The 11,455-nt window shown below is 49.6% G+C and overlaps 2 protein-coding genes across 3 annotated transcripts; one reads left to right on the plus strand and one right to left on the minus strand.

The window, feature by feature from the left end:
* The first annotated feature begins 208 nt into the window (after positions 1-208).
* Positions 209-7,441, plus strand: glud1b (glutamate dehydrogenase 1b). The gene is made up of 13 exons (XM_052072337.1): positions 209-796; positions 2,609-2,689; positions 2,990-3,045; positions 3,161-3,224; positions 3,735-3,829; positions 4,460-4,639; positions 5,237-5,374; positions 5,450-5,587; positions 5,670-5,750; positions 5,856-5,979; positions 6,056-6,147; positions 6,257-6,319; positions 6,782-7,441. The coding sequence occupies exons 1-13, from the start codon at positions 394-396 to the stop codon at positions 6,899-6,901; spliced, it is 1,635 nt and encodes a 544-aa protein (XP_051928297.1). The 5' UTR covers positions 209-393; the 3' UTR covers positions 6,902-7,441.
* Positions 7,442-7,576: 135 nt separating this feature from the next.
* On the minus strand, positions 7,577-10,669 carry sncgb (synuclein, gamma b (breast cancer-specific protein 1)). 2 transcript variants are annotated; one of them, XM_052072340.1, is made up of 6 exons: positions 10,321-10,669; positions 9,330-9,371; positions 9,119-9,246; positions 9,006-9,023; positions 8,259-8,300; positions 7,577-8,144 (listed from the first exon to the last, which is right to left on the minus strand). In XM_052072340.1, exons 1-6 carry the CDS (start codon positions 10,439-10,441, stop codon positions 8,136-8,138), a joined length of 360 nt encoding a protein of 119 aa, XP_051928300.1. In that variant the 5' UTR covers positions 10,442-10,669; the 3' UTR covers positions 7,577-8,135. The 2 variants fall into 2 exon arrangements, with proteins under 2 accessions (XP_051928300.1, XP_051928301.1); XM_052072341.1 differs by lacking the exon at positions 9,006-9,023 and having other exon boundaries at positions 10,321-10,656.
* Positions 10,670-11,455: the final 786 nt, after the last annotated feature.

An 11,455-nucleotide genomic window follows, 5' to 3' on the forward strand; every position in this document is an offset into this window, starting at 1 on the left:
ATTGATGCTTCTGAAAATATTTATAACTGCCTGTATTAATGGTTTAATGAAAATGAAGTCAGTTAAAAGAAATAAACCAAGAACATGAAAACAGTTCAGAGATTAAATCCCGGTTGAATTTCCGCAGCAGAGTCGGGAGCGCGCACGGTCAACTGTGGCGCAAACGGGAGCGTGCACGTCTGCCTGGGTCCTCCTCCTTCCGCATCTCGTCCGCTCGCGGCTAGCCCTCCGCTGCCTTTTAAAGCAAACCCGCCCAGTATGTCACTTCCCACTCGCTCGGAGGTCGCGACACGGTGAGGAGCCACTCGGTCTCTCTGTTCAGCTCTCTCCTCTCTATCCACAGCCCGACCTCCGCTCGTCCTCGTCGCCTTTCAGTCGACTCTCGCCGCGGTCATGTATCGCTATTTCGGGGAGCTGTTGAGCCGCTCGGCGGGCAGTGCGCTGGCCTCCAGCTGCGTGGACTCCGCTCTCCCGGCGTCCGCTTCGCTGCTGCGGGTACGCCGCTACGCCGACGCGGCGACCGAGCAGCAGCCGGACGACCCCAACTTCTTCCGCATGGTGGAGGGCTTCTTCGACCGCGGCGCCGCCATCGTGGAGGACAAGTTGGTGGAGGACCTGCGGACCCGCGAGACCCCCGAGCAGAAGCGGCATCGCGTGCGAGGCATCCTGCGCATCATCAAGCCGTGCAACCACGTCCTCAGCGTGTCGTTCCCTATCAAACGGGACAACGGCGAATGGGAGGTGGTGGAGGGATACCGCGCCCAGCACAGTCAGCACCGGACGCCCTGCAAGGGAGGTGAGCGCTGGAGGACCTCCCCGCTGACAGCTAGCGGTTAGCCTAGCATTCCGTTAGCATTACCTCGCGATTTTCGAAACCGTTACCCAGCAACCTCTCTGCTTTACTTTTACTCGACAACCAATGACGTGTATTTGTTTTCTTACACTTCGGTTTTACCACTTTCGACTCAAACGCGAGTTTGAGTCATATTTAATATATCACTTCCAGCTACGTGATTTGTCGACTCGTAGCTCACATCTGGTTATCGTTGAACCACTCTTGACCTCGTCTCTTAAAAACGTTCCAGCGGTTGTAGTTGCACGTCCAAAATGACGAATCATAAGTATAATGCTTCGCCATTAGGTTTATCAGAAGAATAAATTGAGTCTTAGTTACGTCAATCTTACTTTAACATGCTAAAAACAAACTAATTGAGTACAATTCCCGACTTAAACGGATGAGAATTAAAATAAAAGGTTGCGTTGTATGTACCTTTACTTTAAAAAAAGAAAGTAAAGTATGGGCCATTAAAATGAAATGAGCTGCAGTGCAGTGGCCAGCGTGGGACTATAAAATCTGAATTCAAGTCAGTTGAGGAGGTTCATTGACACCAAAGTAGCGCTTTTCTGTACTTTTCTGGCATCTAGTGGATATAAATTAAAAGGTTAAAGGCTCGACCTTGTAGATGACAAAATTGTTTTTTTTCCCCTCTTTGAGTTTAGACTCCCCTTGGGGCGGTCCAAACTAAAGCCCAGCTGCCAGGCCACAAAATGCCACCCAAGCCGACTTTGCATACTCCCCTGTGTGCACATGTGCACCTTTGACACATTAAAGTTCAAGGCCTAATCTATGTCAGGGCATGGGACCTCCTCCCCCATGCAGTGCATTGTGGGTAGTTGACAGTGGGCAAGATGTGATGTATGGCAAAAGGGCGTGGTGTCGACGGACCGAGGGAGGGAGGCTGGTTGTTTCTCCCTGCATTCCCATTTACCCGTGACGAGTGGGGGAGGGTACCATAGAAAGAAGACTGACTCCATCATGGCGGCTGTTGCGTGTCGCTGCCGTTAACACTTGCGCACCTGCTCGATACAGAAACTATTCTTGGGCACCCGTATGTCTTCCTCCCTCGGCCGGTTTCGCCCAAAAGGCGGCTCAAGGCGATGAGGCCATGGACAGCGGGTCCAATCCACATTGGAGTCGGCAACAGAACTGAGTGGGTTTAATGATTGACGTGGCGCAAAGACCCTCGACTTTGCTCTGTAAAGTTCAACGTGGTGTTTTTGGGTATGCGCCCCCCTCCTTTTTAAGTGCAAATAGTCAATGGCCGCCCCCTAAAAACGGCCACAATTTTGCTGTTTTATGTACCGGTGGCGAAAGCCTCCGAGCGTGTCTTTGTACTGAATCCGTTCTTTGCTTTGCGGCGCTTGCTAGGATGACGTCAATGTCGCGGTGAATAAATGAAAGGGTGCGGGGGCGGGGGGGGTTATTCCCTGTGGCTTGTTTTCCTCTCCTTTAATTTGATCCCAACAACATCACAAGGTCGGGATTTTTTTCCCCCCCGTCCTGACTCGTGGTGGCTCATATGAAAGATCAGACCTTGTTTTTTTTTTTTTTAATGTTTAATTCCGTTGAATTTGATTCACATGGAACATGCTGGCAGTCGCACACTCATCACGGCGGCTGCTTAAATCTTTTGCCCCACATGTGTTCCATGAGCAATATGAAAACGAAATGCTGGATCCGTAAAACAAATGCTGGATGTTGATTGCTGGCATCCTCTTTTTTTTTTTTTTTTTTTTTTGCGTCTGCTAATCTGTTTTGTGTTTTTAGGTATCCGTTACAGCACCGAGGTGTCGGTGGACGAGGTGAAAGCTCTGGCCTCCTTGATGACTTACAAATGTGCCGTTGTGGGTACGTTGAAGCGAGTCTTTTTGTTTTTTTTTATATGATGCCACAAGCTTCTCTTTGGTCATATTTGACTTGAGAGTATTCACATTCGAAATGTGAAGCGCTCTGTCTGGAAAGTATTCACAGCACTTCATTAAAAAAAAAATTGTAACGCGGTTAGTGACTGATCAACTCATTCGCTGCCATTGACGTTAAAATGGATTTTTGACATCAATCTTCAACAATGGCAGAGAATGTGTTTGGTTTTTTTGCTTGGGGCACAATCCTACCCGTATTCTAATCCAAGTTGTTCCGCTTTGCCAGATGTGCCGTTCGGAGGGGCCAAAGCCGGAGTCAAGATCAACCCCAGGAATTACTCTGTGAGTCACACGCCACTGGCCCTCAACACCACAGCAGAGAGTTTTTATTTTATTTTATTTTATTTTTTGGACCAGAAGAAGGAATGATGTCATAATTGAACTTTTGTCTTGGCAGGACAACGAGCTGGAGAAGATCACCCGCAGGTTTACCATTGAGCTGGCCAAGAAGGGCTTCATTGGTGAGCAAACGCATTATGTGAAGTAGGGCATCTTTAATCTGCAAAAATGTCCCTTTCCACGACACAACTTTGCCCTCAAAAAGGCTCCAGACCCTTTCAAGATAACTCGACTCTACTTTCGCACATGAACGAATACAAATAATTTTTCCAACCATTAATTTTGCAGTAATTCCACAGGCAGCATTCTTTGACGCGGATTCAAATTTGGGGGGTGGGGGTGGGGCATTTCTAGCAGCCCACAGTGGGGGGAAAAAAAAAAAAACTCCGCACACAGATGCCAGCTCAGACTGCAGCCCTCCTCCCGCCTTCATTTTTGCAACCCCGCCTAAGTTTTGGACCTTGTTCTGGAAATTTTGAAACATCAGCCCAGGTTTGAACTTGGAAAGCCAAAGCTTGTGTTGATAATTTCCATCCAGAATGTCTGATTGCATAGGGGGGGGGGGGGGGCCTCCAAAAATCCACAGTGGGGCTTTTTCCTTTAAAATGCTCTCACGTTTCTTTCCCGACCAGGACCCGGCATCGACGTCCCGGCTCCCGACATGAGCACAGGCGAGCGGGAAATGTCCTGGATCGCCGACACCTACGCCAACACAATCGCGCACACGGTCAGTCTGAAAGCTGTTGGGTTGCCTTTCCCGCCCCCCCCCCCCCCCCACCCTCCTTCCTTCTTTTTGGGGTAAACAAGAAGTAGAAAGAGTGAGTCACTCCAAACCACTGGCTTCCTGCCTCTCCCTTCCCACCAGAGCAAACATTCCTCCGTCTCGCTCTCTCTCTCTCTCTCTTGCCGGAAAAAAAGAAAAGCAAGCAGCCTTCCGGACAGAGAGCTTAACTCGACAAGTTAATGATGCATGAATAATGGCTTAACAAGGCAACATTGACGAGGCATCTACAAATGATTCGTTTACTCAGCCGCTGTGCAAAGAGAGCACTTTGGGACCTCCTATTGAAAGCCGACGTAGGGGCTGGCGTGCCTCATAAAGCGTCTTTCGTTTGCGTTTCATTTGCGTCAAGCCCTAACCAGGTCCAGATAAACTTGGCCGGCCCGTCGGAATGCTTCACGCAATCACGCTCGGAGTATCTTGAGTGCGGAGCATTGTGGGGTAGTGTGAAGTGACGCTCAGCCAGTCGCCTCTTGGCTGTCTGAAACTCAAGAAGGGTGCAGTACCGCTGACGGCCGATTGGGGGCAGCCTCCTAATAATAACAGTCATTGTTGTTTTTAATTCGGTCTCGACAGGACATCAACGCCCACGCCTGCGTGACGGGCAAGCCCATCAGCCAGGGCGGCATCCACGGCCGCATCTCGGCCACCGGTCGCGGAGTCTTCCACGGCATCGAGAACTTCATCAACGAGGCGTCCTACATGAGCATGCTGGGCCTGACGCCCGGCTTCAAGGACAAGACCTTCATCGTGCAGGTGACCGCATGTGAGACGAAGGCTTTCGACGGGGCTCTGTTTGAGCCTCACTCTGATGTCATCGACTTCAGTGGCCGCCTGGGAAAAAAAAAAAGAGGCTTCATGCATCAGGCAGACAAGTCACTCAAGGAGCTTTTGCAAAAGATGCACTTAGGATAAAGATAAGGGTCCAGTGGGCACAGCAGCTTGTTGGCGACATTCAGGATCAAAAGGCTAATCTCTCTCGGATCGCGTCGGGCGCGGAGTTGCAGATTACATCTTCTCCGAGGTTTAGCCGGCGGAGAATTGAAGCTTTGCCGTTTTCACTCATCTGAAACAATGGCGACCGTTCACACCACTGACATCGGTTTGTACCACCCCAGTGAGCTGGAATGATTCTTTTTCTTTTTATGACAGGTTTAGGTCGCGGGTCTCACATTCCATTGATGTGATATTTTTATCAAAGTAAAACATAGAATGCTGGTTCATAAATTTTTTTTTTGTTTTGTCTGCCGGCGACCGAAACTGATTCATGGCATTTCCATTCATTTTCATGGGGAAAAGTGACTTGGGATCGATCCCCTTGGATTAAAGTGTGTGTGTGTGCGTGCGTGCTAGGGCTTTGGCAACGTGGGTCTGCACTCCATGAGGTACCTGCACAGGTACGGCGCCAAGTGCGTGGGCATCGGTGAGATCGACGGCTCCATCTACAACCCGGACGGCATCGACCCCAAGCAGCTGGAGGACTACAAGCTGGTAGGCCTTGTTTGGACTTGTCAAAATGGCGACGCCAGCCTGCGCGTGAACCGCGTGGCTCTCTCTCCCTGACAGCAACACGGCACCATCGTGGGCTTCCCGGGCGCCAAGCCCTACGACGGGAACATTTTGGAAGCCGACTGCCACATCCTGATCCCGGCCGCCGGCGAGAAGCAGCTGACGCGTCACAATGCCCCCAGGATCAAGGCCAAGGTGAACACGGCTGCCCCTCTTCCCACACCTCCCTTTTTGTTTCAAATTTTTTATCTCAAAAATTTTTTATCTCCCCCTCCAGATTATCGCCGAGGGCGCCAACGGTCCCACCACACCCGACGCTGACAAGATCTTCCTGGCCAACAACGTCATGGTGATCCCGGTAAGTCCTCCCCTGGAAAATCTAGTCGGCGGGGGGGGGGGGGGGGGGGGGGGTGTATTGTGCGGTGTTTGGGAAAACTGTGACGGGTCGCCCACCGCCTTGCAGGACATGTACCTGAACGCCGGCGGTGTGACGGTGTCCTATTTCGAGTGGCTGAAGAATCTCAACCACGTCAGCTACGGCCGCCTGACCTTCAAATACGAGCGGGACTCCAACTACCACCTGCTCAGTGAGTTGCACCAAACGGACGAGTGAAGTTGTCTGTTTTGTCGGCCGCCCTCGACAAAATTCTTTTTGTGCCCCAGTGTCGGTGCAGGAGAGTCTGGAGAGGAAATTTGGCAAGCAGGGCGGACCCATCCCCATCGTGCCCACCGCCGACTTCCAGGCCAGAGTTGCCGTGAGTAGACCCGCGTTTGGGAAAAGCTGGTCATGCCCGCTCCACCCGTAGAGTGCCGCATGGGTGCGCAAATGCCAGGGGATTCAGTGGGGACTGCTTTGGCTTGCAGGGTGCCTCCGAGAAGGACATCGTCCACTCGGGCTTGGCCTACACCATGGAGAGATCCGCCAGGGTAAGCAGAGCTGCGCAACATTTAGTTGATTCTTCCTGAGCAGTAGGATCAGTCGATAGGTTTTACGAAATTTGCCAGATAACTCTGCGTCCTCAAAATCCATCTGCATCTGGATGATTTTATTCTGCGCGGCCGCTTGATAAACAAAAATTGAGCGCATTGGGCATGCGAATAATTTTTCAGCAAAGTAGCTGAACCGCTAACCCAAACGTGCTGCTCCATTTGGAAGAGATGTTGAAACGCTCGTCTTCCTTCGTGATGTTCAAATATTGACATGATGGTGGCTGCAGTGAGACCGGAAGAGTCACAGAAAGGCACGGAAGTAAAAATCTTTGCAAATAAACAAAAGAAAAAAATAATTCTTGCCAGGTCGTGGTTGGAGAACAGCAAATTGGACGTGCATCCATTTTCTGACGGTTAAGTGTCGCGTGGCTTCTATTTTTTTTTTTTTGTCGTTGTCAGCAAATCATGCGCACGGCGAGCAAGTACAACCTGGGCCTGGACCTGCGGACGGCCGCCTACGTCAACGCCATCGAGAAGGTGTTCAAGGTGTACAACGAGGCGGGCCTGACTTTCACATAAACGCGTCCCTCCGTCGTCTTTCCCTCCCCGCAACAGTCGTGCTTTAAACAGCCTTGGAAACATATCGCCGCATATCTTTGTATACGCCGTCGTTTACGCGCCTTCACACGCCAGAAGAAGCAGACAAAAGTTCCACAACTGCGCAGAACAAACTATGTAGGCGGTCCAGTTTTTGTTTTTTTTCACTGTAGTTTGATGGCCACCTGTGTGCGCCCCCCGCTGGTTCAGATGAGCACTGCAGATGCCTTAATGCTGGGAAAAAGGGATTTACGTAATATCACCACAATAAAAGGAATCTTACAAAGAGTGATTGGCAAAGTTTTCACAATTAGTGACTTTTCTTTTTTAATGAAGGGTCCAGTCAACGGTTTTTGTTTCTCCCCCCCCCCCCCCCCCCCCATGAAGTTCTGTAAAGCAGCATTTTGTTTGTCTCTGTCCTCCTCCTATTTTAACCGTCCACATCATTTTCACGTTAGAGGACATTTTTTGTATTTTTTTTTTCCTTTTTGGTTGGAAAACAATAAAATGTTAAAACCTCAACTGTTGCCAAGTTGTTGTTTTTTTTTGTCTTTTTAAAAACGTTCGGTTAATATAGTAGCTAAACAAATGCATATTTTTGTAATTATGCACATTACATCTGTAATGAAGTACACGTCATACAAAGGCAGACACAAATTGTTTTTCAACACCAACAAATAACATTTTTATTTCACTTGGACACTGTAAAATCAATAATGGCGACCGGAAGCTGGGCAATTGCGCAAAAGAACCTTGGTGTCATCCTGTAAAATGCAGCGCATCGACTACATCTCCGTGACGATTGTAGGATGCCATGCAACCAGGAAGTGCACCAAAAAAAAAAATTGCATGTAGTCAGACACTCGGTATTGTTACGGAGACTTATTCTTTATAGCTCATTTCAAAGCCTTTCTTGTCGATTCACTTTGGACTTATTGCCAATTAGTTTAATGTGTGTGTGTGTGGTTGTTTCATGCATGTGTGTCTCGTTTATTTTTCCAGGGTTCGTTGTCGGGACGACACTTGACACATGGGATGCCGAGGGGATGCTGCATCCGGAAGAGTTCCACCCAAGATGGTTTTGGTTCCGGTAAAAGTCACACACAGAAAAAACCAAAACCAAAAAAGAAATTGAATGAAATATAAACAAACACCCGGACTCCTGTTAAGCGAGCCGGGGAGCGAGCTGCTGCTGGAGAGCAGGTCCTGACAGGAGCTAATAGCCCTGATTGAGGAGAGATGAGATCAAGTCTTAGGGGAGAGTTTTGCGCAAAAAAAAAAAAAGTTTTGTTATAAGAAATATAAACAAAACATTATTCATGGTTATATTTCGTCTTACCTCTCCCCCTTCACCGCCTTGCTCCATCCCACCGTAGTCTCCCTGTCGGGGCAACAGGAAAAATCACAATAAATACGTGAGGATTCTGGGCATAAGTTCCAGTGCCTGTGGCCATTTACATTGGGGGGCGGGGGGGGGGGGGGGGGGTGGGGGAGTCCTGCAGCTCAGAGCCAAGAAAGCCGTTTGAACATGCTGCAGGGCCATCGTCCAAGACGTCATGCTGGAGGTGTTAGCATTGGTTCGCCTTCACATGCTAACGTACTTGAAACCACATTGACGGGTAAAATTGCGAAAATGGAAATGGCCTTAAAATAAAAGCTCAGGGTTTTTTTTTCCCCCCTCTTTCCGAAATTTCTCTTTGTACCCAACGGAGAAAGCAAACGACTGACACAAACTGAGATTTTCTTTGTGTCTTCTGGGAACAAAAGAGCTTCAAAACATTTTTTTCCAAGTCAAACTAAGAGAACTTTTGCGGAATAGTTGAGGTCCAGTCAAAAGCTTAAGGATGTTCTGGTTGCAGTAAAGTTGCAATTGGAGAAAAAAAAAAAAAGCCGCACGAGGGTTGAGAAAAGTCGCTGACTATTGCAACCAAATGGCAAAAAAAAAAAAAAACGACTGTGCTTTAGTAAGCTAGCACTTGTTTGATTACAGCCATGTTGTTAGTGTAAGAAGTGTGCCTCAGAGGAGATGCGCTTTGAATTACGGAACCTTCGTCCAATATATTAGTAGCATGCAAGGTGTAGGCACCTGGTTTACGGACTCCTCCTAGGAGGGGCGGGGCACAGACACAAAAATGTGGATAAAAACGGCGAGAAGGGAAACGGTCCCCGATTTGGGAGGCGGTTGCCACGGTAACCGACCTGGTTCAGGAGCCCGGTGGACGCGGCGACGTTCTCCACTCCCTCCGTGGCGGCCTGCGACACCTCGTTGGCGCCGCTGATGGCCGTGTCCGCCACGATGTTGGCCTGGTCCACGGTCCGGTTGGCCACTAGGGGGCCCGGTGGAGGGGGGGGAGACATGACTTGAGGCGAGGTCTTAGACATGTTGTACGTACCGGTGAAATGTACGTACCGGTGTTTACTGACGATACAACGCCTTCCTTTGTCTTGTTACCTGACCGAGGGAAGCAAACGGAACATTTCAAGTCATTCGCCGCGAGCTCATTGGCTAGCTCATGTACCTTGTAACTTCCTGGTGGGCCAAGCAACTTCTGTCGTATGCTAACTAGTCAGCTACCTTCTCCCTGATCCTCTCATCTCTCTTCGTCCGATGAGTCTTTTGCCATTCATTCTTTGGATCTGTTCTTTTGTCTCACCAAAGCATCCCGACGGACGACAACATTGCCAGTGCGGCCCCGTACGCTCGTTACGAGCAGCAGATTAAGGGCATTTATTATATAATCTGTCACAGCGAGGGACGACGAGGAGGGATGAATGTGTGGCGTGCGAAGGACAAGGAGTTGAACAACGGCGTATTTTTTGGCGCATTTGAGGCCCTGCTGGCCTTTTTTTTTTTTTCGTGCACATGCACCGTCGGCCTGGCGCCTGCAGACACCACATTGCTGCATCTCACATACACACTGAATTGATGCAATGACACAGCTTCTTTTGCCCCCCCCCCCCCCCCGTCCCCCTGTGCTATAGCCAAAAGACATCAATGCATGTGGATTGAATCTTCTAAGCATGTTATTGGCACATTTTGCATTTAATCCGCTCTCCCTCCCTCCTCATCTTTTTTTTTCCAAGTGGAAGGTGTTAAGTCATCCGAGCGGCACGCAAGTGACACGAGGATGAGGTGACGCAGTGCCCATCTTTCTCCCCCCCCCCCTTATATAAAAACAAGAATGCACTGACAATCCTTTTTTGGTGTACAAAAAAAAAGAAGCCTCCATGTAACTTTGACAGATGATGGCGTCGCAAATTCAAATGCCGGCGTTTGATTCAGAGGAATAGCAAATGTTCTTTTTGCCCCCCCCAGAATCTTCCACGACAACTTGGCCCACCCCCGCGCAACTCTCCCTTGGCACAGGGGCAGCACAGCGCCCGCACCGCCACTCTCTTACCGACATACATGACGCCTTCCTTGGTCTTGGCTGCAGCCTCCTCCATGCCGGCTTTGGTCTTCTCCGCGGCCGCCACTACCCCCTCCTTGGCCATGGAGAAGCCCTTCATGAGTGCATCCATCCTGGGGCGACGACACGGCTGGGCTCCCCTGCTGCGGACGGTCTGTCGGTGGGTCGGTGGGTCGGCGGGCTCGGGCTGGATGCTTGAAGGTGAGCGTAAGGCAAGTGCGGGATGCGAAATGTCACTTTGTGTGTGTGCGTGAGTGTGTGTGGCTCGACTCCGCCTCCCTGGTTCGCTCCAGCTGGGTGAAAAAAGGGGGCGGAGGGAAGCAGCAGCAGCAGCAGGCTGCGTTCGCAGGAGGCAGCGAGATGCTGCAGCATTTTCACGTCATCAGTGCCTACCCGCCGCCACATTATTATTATTTTTTTCTTATCTCGTGTGTGTGGAAACACCTCCCGAAGATGCTGAGCTGGCGGTTACGTAACGAGCAGCTTCAGGAAGCTTCTCATCTAGCCCAGGGAGCTCATGTCATCGCTTGTACCGCGTCATGTTTTTGTCACTCTGGTCTCACTTGCACGGTTTTAACTGGCATCCTCTCCTATTGTCACTTCAATAAGCGGAGCAAAACGCTGAGTCTTGATTGGTGGGATTGAAGAGCATCAATTCGGTGTAATCATTGTGCGGCGTTTCGATGTAAGCTTCGAAACTAGGGTCAGGGTGTCATAGGAGGGTTGGGGTTTTAAAGTGAGGTGTTAAATTGTGGCTCGGGTTCCACCTTTGAAATGAGGGTTAGGGTTCAAAATGTTCTCTGTTGTATTTTTCAAAACGAGACCCATTTAAAAAAAGAACAATCTTAAAGATGGCGGAATCTAGAGTGCGAAACGGGTGAGACCCCCCCATTTTATTTTTATGGTCTTGGCGGCACGTCAACACCTTTTTAATAATGGTCAAATCCAGCGTCTTCCCTCATAGTAAAATGTGGAAAACATAAAAAAAACGCAAAATTTGCTGAAAAAAAACCCAAACCCCCTTCACACTTTAGAAACCATCCACATATGCACGAGGAGCCCCATTGCGACCCAATAAAAATTGCGATGGCAATTTTCCTCACAATGGCTATTTTACTGTGTGCCA

This window comes from Hippocampus zosterae, chromosome 7 (assembly GCF_025434085.1).
Source record: "Hippocampus zosterae strain Florida chromosome 7, ASM2543408v3, whole genome shotgun sequence".
Lineage (NCBI taxonomy): Eukaryota > Metazoa > Chordata > Actinopteri > Syngnathiformes > Syngnathidae > Hippocampus > Hippocampus zosterae.

Coding starts and splice junctions, on each gene's coding strand:
- glud1b (XM_052072337.1), top strand. CDS start 394: ATGTATCGCTATTTCGGGGAGCTGTTGAGCCGCTCGGCGGGCAGTGCG. Junction 797..2,608: donor CCGGACGCCCTGCAAGGGAG/GTGAGCGCTGGA, acceptor TTGTGTTTTTAG/GTATCCGTTACAGCACCGAG. Junction 5,751..5,855: donor ACAACGTCATGGTGATCCCG/GTAAGTCCTCCC, acceptor ACCGCCTTGCAG/GACATGTACCTGAACGCCGG.
- sncgb (XM_052072340.1), bottom strand. CDS start 10,441: ATGGATGCACTCATGAAGGGCTTCTCCATGGCCAAGGAGGGGGTAGTG. Junction 9,372..10,320: donor GGAAGGCGTCATGTATGTCG/GTAAGAGAGTGG, acceptor TCCCTCGGTCAG/GTAACAAGACAAAGGAAGGC. Junction 9,247..9,329: donor TGTATCGTCAGTAAACACCG/GTACGTACATTT, acceptor CGGGCCCCCTAG/TGGCCAACCGGACCGTGGAC.